Raw genomic sequence first — 13603 nt, 5'->3', positions numbered from 1 at the left:
TAGTCTGCAAGATGGTGCCACTTTCCAAATTTGACAAGTTTTGGATTTTCTTCCTAACAGGTGTATATATATATAGGTGTATATATATATATATACACCTATATATATATATATATATATATATATATATATATATATATATATATATATATATATATATATATATATATATATATATATATATATATATATATATATATATATATATATATATATATATATATATGTATACATACGTACGTGTGTGTGTGTGTGTGTGTGTATGTGTGTGTGTGTGTGTGTGTGTATATATAGATATATATATATAGATATATATATAGATATATATATGTATATATGTATATATATATGTATATATATGTATATATGTATATATATGTATAAATCCCTATGATTCACCTAGTGTGGGTGGGTGCTCTCTAAGACAGTACTTGGTACGGTGTGCCCTGTAGGCTCTCAAGACAGCTTCACACATAGGTTTTGGGATCAGCAAGCAATCTCTCTGAGTTCACGGCGGGCTTGGTGAAAATGGGAGGGAAAAGTAGAAGCTACGGCTTGTGAGGAGGGTGAGCGCGGAAGGGCCCAGGCAACGAAGCTTTGGAGGGGTTTCCTGTAGTTTACCCACGCGTCAGCGTAAGAACGTAGACGACGCGAGATAGCAATATCTGGTGGAGACGCCAGCAGCTGGAGACCGAGGTCCAGCCTTAGCGAAGTTCCGTCAGGCCGGGTTCCTGGCACCTTTTATTGTTATCCTATTAGCGCAGTAGGAGGGAGGACCGGGGGGAGTTCCGAGCGGAGGTCGGAGATCATCATGTGATGCATGATCTCATCTGGCCGCGGCGGAGAGGTGAGCCGCACGCTGCTCATTTCACCCTCACCTGGGGCAAGACCATTGTCCCTGGGCGCCCGGTGATTGAGCCAGACAGTTCATGACCCGTGACTCATGGGGGGATGAGGAGTGGGTGCGAGCGCACTCCAAGCGTCAGCAGGTCCGCTAAGGCCCCAACGTTTCTACCACGGCGCTATGGTCGCAGCGCACTACTACATCTCTCCTTTTTTTTACATTTTGTAGGCAAATCGTAAATGCTAAAGGGGCTGCATTTAAAGGGACGCTTGTCTCCGCCGCTATCAAGTTGACCAAGCTGCTTGTGTAACATTAGAAACTTGGCTGGGCGGGTAAGGGAAATTGAGGGGCTTTACACACTGCTACAGGGCAACATTAGACACGCATTGAACTTAAACAAGATCCGACAATAGGGCACAATAATTAAACCAATGCAGAGCTGTACAATAGCATCTCAACCATCCTCCCGCAGCCAGCTCCAGAGGGCTGGACCACCAATGGGGCAAAACATCATACTTCAGATTAGATACAACTTCTGCAGCTCACACACTTTCTCGTGAATCAACTGGGAATTATCAGAAAGATTAAACAACACATATTATGTACATTCTCACAACCTTTGGTGGTGTAACAACAACAAGTAATCAATAATAGCGCACCATTGTCTAGGGTCGCTATTATTCCTGCTGCTCCTCGAGGCCAGAGCCGCCCAGAGCAATGGAGGTAGAATTGATGGGCTTCGCTACTGGTGGCCAGCCGCCAATAGTCTTGGTGTTACAGGAAACAAGTCCGGCTCCCACAAGGGAAGTTGCGAGGAGACAGGCTCCGCCTTTGGAGGGCGACCGCTAGTCAAGCTTCCGGACAGGAGGGATCAAAAGGCAGAGCGGAGCGGGCGGCGGGCGCGGCCGGGCCTCTTGGGTGGAGCTTTGGGGTAGCAGAGAGTCCCTGCAGACAGACAGGCGGAAATGATAATAACAAATAACATAACTTCAAAAAATTAGGGCATGCACAAATTCAAACAATAAAACATGGGCTAAACGATACATAGGCTGGATGATGTACGGAAGGAAGGCAACCCTCGCGGGTTGCATAATTGTCCAATGCATGGCTCTTGCTGTTTGACTACCAAAGCTACAGAGCCGGCGGTATGCTAGGAGTCCATGGATTTCTCAAGAACGAGGGAGAGCTAACAATTGATAGTCTTTAGCATTGCAGGTCTTCAGTGATTCTCACCAGCAAGGTTGCTGTGGAGAGAAGGCGGTTCCAACAATAATATTCAAGCCGCTGAGAAATACGGAGAGTTCCAAGGGTTAATCTATCAGGAATGTCCCGGTTGCAACTCCCGCCTCAGCCAGGGCGCAGAGAGGAGAGAGAATAGCGACAGATGAGGAGCAACACGCTGCATCAACCTCTGAGCCACAGCTGGCTCCAGGTTGCCGCCTCTAGGGGCACAGCCGGGCTGTGGATCCTGTGAAGAATGGGTGTGCCGCTCCAGAGATCCCTCCCATCTCGCCCAGGCTGGGGCAATCGCCTTCCTCGACATGGGCGGGTCGGATCCTCCAGGGAGGCCCCGGCCCATTCGATGGGGCTGGTCTGGCATGGCGAGCTGGACTCCTGTATGGAAGAGAAAAGACAAGCAACGCTTTTCCCTAGGGGTTTTGCGGTTGGCTGAATTAGACCTTTATAGATGACAGTGGAAGGCTCGAGCCCTGGAGTGGGGGGGGGGGCGGCAATTTGATAGAGAATAGAGAAGAGTACTCCTTTGATATGGTCTGCTGGATGAGACCTTGATTGGGTCAATAGGGGAACTACTCTTTTTTCGCTTGTTTTGGCTGGTTGTTAACAGGGCTTAGTTGGCCCATTCGACAACCATCATTTGCAAATATCTGCTGCTAAGAGATAAGCAGCAGGAATTGCCTGAAGGCTTAGGAGAAGGAGAGGTCAGCCCATTAGAAAGAGGGAGGGTGTGCAGAAAGGAAGGCAGGGGAGGGTTTAAAGTCAGCTTCTACCTTCCCTCCCAAGGGACTTTGGCCGTTTGAGCCTCGCTTCCTACCTTCGCGAAAGGAGGCTGTGTAAGATAGGTGTGGCTGAGAGACCCCTTGGCACTGTGACTAGCCAGGAGCCCTCAGCAGAGAATGTGGGGAGCATGAAAAATGATTTTGGCTTCATATGTAAATCCCATGCCACGCCAATGTGGCAGTGTAGGCCCAGATGGACGAAGGAAAAGGTCTCCTCAAGGAGAGGTTTGAAGAAAGTTTTGAAGGTTTAAACTAAGATGGAGGCGGCTTGAAGCAGGTCCTTATCGTATCCTGGGGAGCACGCGACGAAGCTGTGTCCTCATGCAAGGATGCTGTAATGGGCTGCTCTTCGGGCTGGCATTGGCACACATAATCAGAAGGAGAAAACTTTAATTGAAGCTAATAAGAGCATAGCTTAGAAGCAATGGAAAATCCCCTATGAGGGGAAAACTTCTTAGGGTCTCTTTGAAAGGGGCAGACATACAGAACATACATAGGCATACAGAGCACATAAAGTGGAACGAGGAGGATTGGTAACTCTGATTTGAGATTTTGTTCTCTGAGGTGCTGACGATTTTGCTGCCACTGGGAGCTTTGAGCTTAGGGCTTTGCACAGGCTCAGAGGCTATGAGAGAGATCTGGTTTGAACCTTTACAGCTGGAGAGGGCCAAGGGGGCTTCTCACGGTTGACTTTGGCTTAAGGCCATTGTGCGAGCATCTTCCCCTTCCATGCCTCATTGTCCTGTAGATTGGCTATGGGCATTCTGAGGAGGGCTCAAACGGCAGTCCTTCCGGCCAGCATTCCTTTCTGCTGCAATTCAGTGACTGTGGACTCTGCAGAGATTTTGAACATGCGGCCATTCTGGGGCACTGGCTGAGGCGCATGGTGACTGGAAGTAGAAGGCTAGCAGAGCAGGAAGCATAGACGTAGGAGGGGATGAAAGCAACGAGATTTTAGATTAGCTGAACTTAGATTAGACTCTCAAGTGAGAGCATAGAGGCAGGGTGTTCCGTGAACTTGGCAGTTTCTGCAGGATGCTTGTCCATACTTGATGTGGGATGGCTCCTGGTGCATGGGTCGATGACCCCCGGGATGATGGTGAACAACCCCTGTTCAGCTAGCGAAGCTTTGGCAAGACCAGCCTAATGGTCTCCGTGGGATGGGATTCACTATACTGAGCTGAGCAGCTGCACATCTCATGGGGAGCTCCGTAGGGCTTGAGGTGCGGATCTGACTCGGCTGGGGAGATGCCCGGCTGGCCTCCCCAGCTGGCTGCTGGGAGCCGCTCCCAGACTTCTCTGGCTCCGCCTCTCTGGGGAGAGACCCTCCTCCTCAGGGTTGTGGCTCTCACTGGCAGCCTAGCCTCGAAATGTCCTGGCTTGGCCGCACTGAACACTGCCTCGGGCTGCCTGGCAGCCGGAGAGGGCGGCGACCAGGCTGGCTTGATGGGCGAAGACCCGATATCCTGGCAGCGAGCATGTCGGCCAGCTCGGGTTCCTTCCCTAGGCCTGTAACGCTTTGCGCACTCAGCGAGGCGCTCCTTATAAGGCGCTAAGGAGTTCGGCTCTGGCCTCGCTATCAACTCCGCCTCTTGAGGGCCTCCCTGGAGCCTGTTCACAAACTCAGCATAGGGCTCTTGGGGTTTTTGGCCGGATGGAGGAGAAACCTGGGTTGGCTGGGTCGGCATTGGGGACTTCGACAAATGCCTTATAGGCACACCTCAGAGTGCTTTACCGGCGGGTGGCCTCAGGCAGGACAATCTGATCGCTGGGATTGGCAAAAGCATCGAACCGTGAAGCTGAGCTGGCGGTGTAGGCCGCCAGAGGTGGCTGCTCTGTTGAAGCACTGTTATGAACTCACTTTCCCAGACCACAAATTGTGCAGGGCTCAGGAGCATGCTAAAGGTGAGCTTCCAGTCATCTGGAACCATTAGTGGTTCCCTGCGATAATTCCAGCATGCCTCTCTCTCACGAAGGGTGACTCCTACGCCCGCATTGCCATGGAGCTCGGTAAGGATGTTATAGCGACGACAACCCCGGATGACGCCTACCCTCCCCTCAGTATCTGTGAAGTGGACGGGCAATGCAAGAATTCGGCATCGCTCTTCCCACAGGGTTTTCTTCTGCAGATCGCGGCTAATGCCTGGCGAGTTTGAAACCCGCTTTAATACGCGGCGCTGGACGGAGGTGCAGTGGCTTCGAAAATGAAGGCGGAGCAGGAGGGGCAAGGAGTCGCTGGAGAGTTTGAAATGGGTGAAGGAGCCGTAGGGCAGAAGGAGGACAGGCCCAATTTAGTGGATAGAGAAAATCTGCTGGAAATTGAAGGTGAAAGATCGAAGGAGGGCGCCTGCGCAAGGGAGCCATAGGTCTGCAGGCTGATGACACAAACATTTTCCACGCCAGTAGCAGCCATTATCGGCGCCACAGGCTCTGAAGAGTGCGCCGGATGCTTCCCAGTCCTTAAGATTCAATGTCCCCCCCTCTGGGTACCATGGACACTGAGCCAATCTCCTTCAACCAATTTGCGCGAGCTCCCTTCTTTACCGGGGATTCGCCGCATTTCGCTAACGCTTTCAGTTCGGCCAACGCTTGTCATAAGCCCTGCTTTTGCAAGCCCCATACTCACCGTGTTCCGGCCGGACGAGAGTGTCCCAGGACGCTGCGAACGTTTGGATGCGCCGATCTAGAGGACAGGCGATAATGGGAACGGTGGTCTCCTGGATGCCGATCCAGCGGACTTCGGTATCGCCTCTTCCCCTAGGCGACACGGTGAGCAGGGTGGAGGTTCGAGGATTCCCGGTTTCGCACCAGCTTGTAGCTCCACTCCACGGGTCAGCCGTGAAGAACGACGAGACGCCGGAGATAACATCTGGTGGAGATCGCCAGCAGCTGGAGACCGAGGTCCGTGGTTCTAGCGAAGCTCCCCGGCCTGCCGGCGTTCCTGGCACCTTATTGTTATCCTATTGGGGCGCAGTAGGAGGGAGGACCGGGGAGTTCGAGGGCGGGAGGTCGGGAGATCATGATGCATGATCTCATCTGCTACGCGGCGGAGAGGAGCCGCACGCTGCCTGAGCCTAATTCTCACCTGGGGCAAGACCATTGTCCCTGGCGCCCGTGATTGAGTCAGACAGTTCATGACCCGCGGGACTCTCATGGGGATGAGGAGTGGGTGCGATGCGACCGGCAAGGCCGCGCAGGTCCGGTTGGCGCCCCAACGCTCTACTACGGCTGCTGGGTCGGGCAGTGCACTACCACAGGGTTCTGCATGTCGGCCCCTGGGAGTGGCTTACTTGGAAAGGCTCTTTGAGGCCTGCAGGCTGCTCATTCTTCAGCACTCTTCTTCTAGGAAGCAACATGACATCTATAATCACAATACCTTCTCTGTTGTGTCCACCTGGCGCAGGCATCACTCATCCCTTGTATAATGCTCTGAGCCTTCAGGAACGGCCACTGGCTTTTAGGATGATATGAGGATACAAGAAAACTGGCAAAAATATACGCCAGTTTTAACACAAGCCATAATCATCATTTTGCCCCGCAGAGACTGTGGGAGTGGTTCCGCCCTCTGAGATGCATAGAGCATCTTCTTATATGCTTCCAGAAAATGCATCTATTTCCCCGACTTTTGGCTGTATGATGGTTTAACCCTCGCACTGTTTTAGTAATATTGCTAATTTTAAAACAGGCTTTGTCGTGATATTATTAATCTTTTAATAGGTTTTCACTCTATATTATAATGGTTTCAGCTGTATTTGATTTTAAGGATTTATATGAGTTTTATGACCTTTGGCTATAGGGCAGGATAAAAATACATATACATAAATAAATACTGCTGGAGAAGACCACATTGGCTGAATTTCAGTTTCCTGGCAGGGGCTGAAAACGCAGCAGGAGCTGGCCTTAGAAAACTGGCCAAGGAGGAGGGAAATTTATAAGGCTGATTCCACCCGAAATTCAAGAAGCTGCCAGTTCAGATCCCACTTGTGCATATTTGAAACTGATTATTTTTGCCCTCAAATGCACCTTTGCACTTGGTCATGTTAAATCCTATTTGCCATTTTAATGCTCACTTCCCCAAGTTGGGATAGTTCCTTTTGGGCTCTTTGCAGTCTATTTTGGTCTTTACCACCCACATAAAAAGATGCAATTGCTTTCGTTGAGAAATATCACCTGTCTGTTTCCAGGGACCTCAAAGGTCTTATTGTGTTGGCTAAGCAGGTTGGGAAAGCAGTCTGTTTATGCTCAGAGGCAAACAGAAGACTCTGGAAATGGGAGGTAGATACTGGTCCTGGCTATATAACAGCCCTCCTATAGACAGTCCCTTAGGCTCCTACACTGTTGCTATAGTTGGGTAATTCTTCTGCTCTAAAGTACCTAACGCACATTGCCAAGGAAAAATCTTTCCAGGAGAATAACAGCTAAGAACAGAGTTATTGCTTGGAGACCCAGAAAGCAGAGACTGTACTTTTCAGACTGCCATCCTCCAAGCCAAAAGCCTTTCACCATAGAGCCAGACCCCTCTCCTGATGACCACATGCTCAGCTAGGTTGCCACTCCTGCCCAGGAGAACACCAGAGAATTCAGACAGGCCTGGAGGAAATCTGATCCAACCCTGCTCCTCAGAGTCTCAGCCATGCCAGATACGCAGTTGGCAACCCTTCTGAGAGCAAAGACAGGGCCAGCCTGACCAGAACATTCTGAACCCAAAGCTTAGAGGACAGGAGAAACCCTGGGGACTCTGTGGCATGTGTCAAGCAAGCGGGTCCCTAGCCCCACCTCTCGTGACTCATCAGCTCCAAACTCCTGCTCTCACAGATGGATGGAGAAGCACCCCACATCCAGATATTTAAAGATTGAAACCACTTTTCTTTTGTGTTAGATTTTGACAGGAAGATTACACTGGGAGATTTCTACATCTCTCTTCCACAAAAGGAGAACTGGAAAGCATTCTGAAAATAACAAAATTTGGCACACCCAACCAAGGTAGGGTAACATCTATCACTTACCAGGCACGGGCTTGCTGAAGAGGTGAGGGAGGGCCCCTTTGGTGCTGCAAGGTCTAGCTTGGTTGCCACAGAGCTTGTTCAGGGTATGAAGAGCAGGCATCTTTTAAGGAGGGAGGCAGAAGAGAGAGCTTTGCTGTTTTCTTTATCTGGAAGAAGTCTATGTAGCATAAGTAGGCTTTGGACAAAATGACTTAACATTGTGGGAAACAAACATTCAGCTTTAAGAAAAATGTTAATATTAAAATACGATGATCAGTTAGCAAATTAAAATTACAATTAAAATAGCCACAGAACCACTGGGTTTTTAACTAGACTCTGACTGAATGATTTTATCTCCCAAAATTCGGCCAGAGATCTTTATCAGGTTTTCTGTGATGATTACTCTGATGCGTTAACAAGTGCCAGCATAGTTCATTCAGCTTCTTCAGAAGGTTTTCCTATAAGGTACCCAACAATACTGCTTTTGCACAAGAAGAAACTATTATCCTGCGGCAGTTTCTTGTATACTTCTATCCAATGCTTCTAGTTTGTTTACAAGTCCACCACACATGGAAAAAATAACCCAATGTCTTCATGCAGAGGCCATCGCTTTGTCTAATCTTCTGATCGCCCAGGAGTGAGAGCACCATCTGAAAATATTTTATACCCATCTCTTTTAGCATTTGGCTTGCAGTAAGTTTAATATACCTTAGTCCATAATGTTTCTAGTGTTGAAAAGTTATCTCCTTCAAGTTTTGCATCCATTTTTTACCATGCATATCTTTACACTTGTTCCATTTCTGTTTCAGTTTTCAGCAGAATCTTATATATATATTTCCCATGAAGTGTTGTTTCCAACGTTGCAACCTCTTTTTCAAAAAATCTGGTAATCCCAATGTTCCTCCTGAGGTATTAATTTCTAAGTCTGGATGTTATCTGAAATGTCAACCATTTTATTTTTTCTACCCTCCTTCTTATCAATTTCACATGATTGAATTTTCCCTTGCTTATTGATTATTTCCTTATAAAGTAAATTGTCAATTTTCTTCAGTCATTCCATATCATAATAAAAAAAGAAATTAAAAACTTTGGATGGATAACTGAGAAATCTAATTGCTAAAATAAACAAGAAGCAAAAGTAAATTACAGAAATAGAATCAGAAGCATGAATGACCCATTCCAGCTATGCACAAAGAGAAATAAAGGCAACTCTATGATAGTGTGAAATAAAAAATAACAACAAAAGGAAGAACAAGTGAACAAGCCATGCTGACTGAACGTCTTTGCACACTATGAGTATTCAAAAGGTGTCTCCCTGGTTGGGTTTAAAAATGCCATTGAAGGATGAAATCAAAACTGAATTCCTTTCAAAACACTGAACCGATTCAAAAGGTTTTTCAACTGTGAGAGTTTTTAAATGCCATTCACAACTGCCCTTTCCATACTCCATGTGTATTACCCCCACAATGGACACAGGGAGGAGAAAATCGCTTTTTAAAGTGTTCCAGAAAGGAATAATGCAGGATATTGTAGTCTTTAAAACCAGAGGGATCTTTGTAGAGGTAACCCAAAAATAAAACATAAAGAAAGCAAGATATATTATAACTGTTATTTGATTGGAAACAAAAATAGAATACAAAGAATCTCCCACTCACTAGCAGAGAGCTGATACCTTAAGTCAAAGTACATAACATACACAAAAACCAAGAATGGAGGCAAGGGGTGAGAGAGGCCAATATTACCTGAGAGTCAGTGTAGCTTAGTGGGCAAGAGCAGGTGCACTCTAATCTGAGAACCAGGTTTGATTCCCTGCTCTGCCACTTGAACTGTGGAGGCCATTCTGTTAACCAGATTAGATTGTGCACTCCAACACACGCCAGCTGAGTGGACCTTTTGGGCTACTAACAGTTCTTGAGTTTTCAGCCTCACCCAACTCACAGGGTATTTGTTGTAAGGGGGAGGAAAAGAGATTGTAAGCCCCTTTCACCTCCTATAAGAGAGAAAGGGGAGATAATAAATCCAAGCTTTCTTCTTCTTCTTCTTCTGATCCCAGATGAGTGAGAAAAGAATTCCAGGGTCTATGCAGCAGAAATTCAATAAGAGGAAAGGGTCTTGCAAAACACCAGAGGTCTCTAAAAGAATGATGGAAACCTGGTACACCCTTTTCATGGACTTGGACTCCCTCTTTGGCGAAATGTCCCATGATCATGATTGGTGAAAAGAGTTGAAAATGGCAATCTGGCTTTCCAAAAGTGGCAAGTTTTAAAAGCCAGGGCTGGATCATGTGCCTGAGTTGACCAGTGGTTTGGCTGCTTTGATGGCTCAGAGATAACTGCCCATTAACTGGAAATATTATTTTAAAAGGCTCTGAAGTACAGACATGTTTGTATATGTGCCTTGGAACTGAAAAGCATAGTAAAAGAACCATGTCCTGCCTTCTATGATGGAAATGTGTTTCTGCACAGGCAGGCAGAAAAGCTCTCAAACCTATCCCAAAGATCCACACACTGCAGTTTTGTCTTTCCAGTGGCTGCCCATCAAATCCACTAAGAAGCTTGGAATCAAATTGATGAGATCAGAGAGAGGACAGGGCATTACAGGAGCATTCCAAAGTTTCTCCCCTGTGTGGGTTCTCAGGATTTCAAGAGCATACTCTGACTAAATCTCTTTCCTCACTTGAGCATTCAAAAAGGCTCTCCTTTGTATGAGTTCTTTGATGTGCATTTGTAGATTGCTACTTCGACTGAATCTCTTTCCACACTCAAAACATTCAAAAGGTCTCTCCCTTATGGGAGTTCTCTGATGTGACGGAAGATTGCTACTCCAACTTAATCTCCTTCCACACTTAACTCATTCAAAAGGTTTCCTTTGTATGAGTTCTTTGGTGCCTTTGAACATTGCTACTCCACAATCTGAGTATTCAAAAGGTCTCTCCCTTGTGTAAGTACTTTGATATGATTGAAAATTGCTACTTCAACTAAATCTCTTTCCGAACTATCAGAATTTGAAAGGTCTTTCCTTTGTGTGAATTCTTTGATGCTTTTGAAGATTGAAATTCTGACTGAATCTCTTTCCACACTCAAAACATTCAAATGGTCTTTCCTTTGTGTGAATTCTCTGATGCCTTTTAAGATTACTTCTGTGATTGAATCTCTTTCCACACTCTAAGCATTCAAATGGTATTTCCTTTGTGTGAATACTTTGATGTGATTGAAGATGGCTATTACGACTGAATCTCTTTCCACACTCTAAGCATTCAAAAGGTCTTTCCTTTGTGTGAGTTCTTTGATGTGTTTGAAGATGGCTATTACAACTGAATCTCTTTCCACACTCAAAGCATTCAAAAGGTCTTTCCTTTGTGTGTGTTCTTTGATGTGCTTGAAGAGTGCTACTCCAACGAAATCTCTTTCCACACTCAAAACATTCAAATGGTCTTTCCTTTGTGTGAATTCTCTGATGCCTTTTAAGATTGCCTCTGTGACTGAATCTCTTTCCACACTCGAAACATTCAAAAGGTCTTTCCTTTGTGTGAGTTCTTTGATGCCCATGAAGATTGCAACTCTGACTGAATCTCTTTCCACACTCTGAGCATTCAAAAGGTCTTTCCTCTGTGTGAGTACTTTGATGTGATTGAAGGTGGCTATTACAACTGAATCTCTTTCCACACTCTAAGCATTCAAAAGGTCTTTCCTCTGTGTGAGTTCTTTGATGTGACTGAAGATGGCTATTACAACTGAATTTCTTTCCACACTCATAGCATTCAAAAGGTCTTTCCTTTGTGTGTGTTCTTTGATGTGTTTGAAGAGTGCTACTGTGATTGAATCTCTTTCCACACTCAAAACATTCAAATGGTCTTTCCTTTGTGTGAATTCTCTGATGCCTTTTGAGATTGCCTCTGTGACTGAATCTCTTTCTACACTCGAAACATTCAAAAAGTCTTTCCTTTGTGTGAGTTCTTTGATGCTCATGAAGATTGAAACTCTGACTGAATCTCTTTCCACACTCGAAACATTCAAAATGTCTTTCCTTTGTGTGAGTTCTTCGATGCTCATGAAGATTGAAACTCTGACTGAATCTCGTTCCAAATTCATCGCTTTCAAAAGGACTCAGGTTAGCACAGAGGCCTTTGTTCTTTCTTGTTTTGGTTGACATTTCTTCTTGGACTGGCATTTCAGAGAAGTCTCCTCCTTGGGACATAAAGTGGTTATCTCTTCTCTTGTTTGCATGGCTTCCCTCCCGCCTCTGTGGCTTGCCTCCATCTGTGAACTTTCCTTTGGAATCTTCATCCTTGGATGTCTCCCCAGAGAACTCCCATAATCCCTCAATCATCTCCTCTACACGTGGAGCTGGAAGAAAGAAAAAGGTCCAATCAGAACTAGACAAGAAGCCAAGCCACCTATCAGGTACTGCTCACTAATGGGTGAACATTTTCTTTATTGCAGCTGCTGGTTAAACTTATCCCTAACCAATAATGCACCAGTGTGCCAATGAAAGACTTATCCCTTGTCAGCCCCCACAGGTCAGCAGTTTTTGTATTGTTTTTATGCACAAGCTGCTTGCTGCATGGTGGAGGCGTGGTGTAGCTCCAGCAAGATTTCTTGAACAGATATATTTCACTGTGGCTCTGCTTTCACTTTCTGACTGTATGGACATATTTCCTCCAGCCCCTCCTTCACTTTCTAATCTCCCCACAGCACGTAAGAGCACTTGTAGCACCAATTTAATTTTGCCTTGCAGCTGAAGTGGGCAAAGTTGCCAGTGGGCACAGCTTTGCCCCGGCCCTCTTTTCTCCACCTACATCCAGCCTGCAATGCTGCTTTGCATGCTTCCCGCTTCTTGAAGGCATGGGGCTTCCCAGCCTGCCTTACTCAGGGGGTGGTTCAGTTCAATTGCAGAGGAACAAATGGAGGTGCTTTTTCTTTTGGCCACGGGCTGCCAGCTCCACCACACCTCCCCCTTCAAGTTAAAAAAAGGAGACTTGGTGATTCAACATGGCCAAATTTAAAAAACTGCCGAATCGGCTTGTATTCAGGCTGAATACAAGCTGCCTGAATACAAGCCAATCCGAATACAATGAATTCGGATCGACTTATTTGCAATGCCCAATCGGCATTCATGCCCGGACCAGGAAAGATCCCTTTAAAGCAGTGGTTCTCAACCTTCCTAATGCCATTACCCTTTAATACAGTTCCTCATGTTGTGGTGACCCCCAACCATAAAATTATTTGTGTCTCGGTTCCTAAGACCATCTTACAAAGAGAGGTTTCTTCTAGTTGTGAAGATAGCCATTAAAAGAGATGGTTTACAGCATTTGCCAGGAGAAGGCAAAGCCAAGTGAACCCAAAACAAGTGAACCCAAAACATCAAAGCAGACCCACATGTTCATGGAATCATAGAGTTCAAAGAGACCACAAGGGCCATCAAGTCCAACCCCCTGCCATGCAGGAACACACAATCAAAGCACTCTCAACATATGTTCATCCAGCCTCTGTTTAAAAACGTCCAGAATCCACAACTCTCCAAGGCAGTGAATTCCACTGTCGACAGTCCTGACAGTCAGGAAGTTCTTCCTAATGTTTAGGTGGAATCTCTTTTCTTGCACCTTGAATCCATTACTTCGTGTTCTAGTCTCTGAGGCCACAGAAAACAAGCTTGCTCCCTCTCCAACATGGCATCCCTTCAAATATTTAAACATAGCTATCATGTCCCCCCTTAACCTATGCTTCTCCAGACTAAACATCCCCAGCTCCCTAGGC

At 46.3% G+C, this 13603-nt stretch overlaps 3 protein-coding genes across 32 annotated transcripts in view; 1 reads left to right on the top strand and 2 right to left on the bottom strand.

The window, feature by feature from the left end:
* Window positions 1-13603, top strand: part of LOC125428587 (zinc finger protein 883-like) — a 1608225-nt gene that overhangs the window by 760574 nt on the left and 834048 nt on the right. The window lies entirely within an intron of this gene.
* The window catches only part of LOC125428534 (zinc finger protein 345-like), a 770962-nt gene that overhangs the window by 637634 nt on the left and 119725 nt on the right, over window positions 1-13603 (bottom strand). The gene's annotated exons all lie outside the window — the stretch shown is intronic.
* LOC125429237 overlaps window positions 10722-13603 on the bottom strand; it is a 60054-nt gene continuing 57172 nt past the window's right edge. Inside the window, exon 17 of the mRNA XM_048490168.1 lies at window positions 10722-12193. Coding sequence (XP_048346125.1) covers window positions 10845-12193 — 1349 coding nt within the window. The 3' untranslated portion in view covers window positions 10722-10844. The remainder of the gene's footprint in view (window positions 12194-13603) is intronic.

This window comes from Sphaerodactylus townsendi, linkage group LG03, assembly GCF_021028975.2.
Source record: "Sphaerodactylus townsendi isolate TG3544 linkage group LG03, MPM_Stown_v2.3, whole genome shotgun sequence".
NCBI lineage: Eukaryota > Metazoa > Chordata > Lepidosauria > Squamata > Sphaerodactylidae > Sphaerodactylus > Sphaerodactylus townsendi.
Note: the sequence above shows the minus strand (reverse complement) of the source record. Positions and strands in the feature narration are given on the sequence as shown.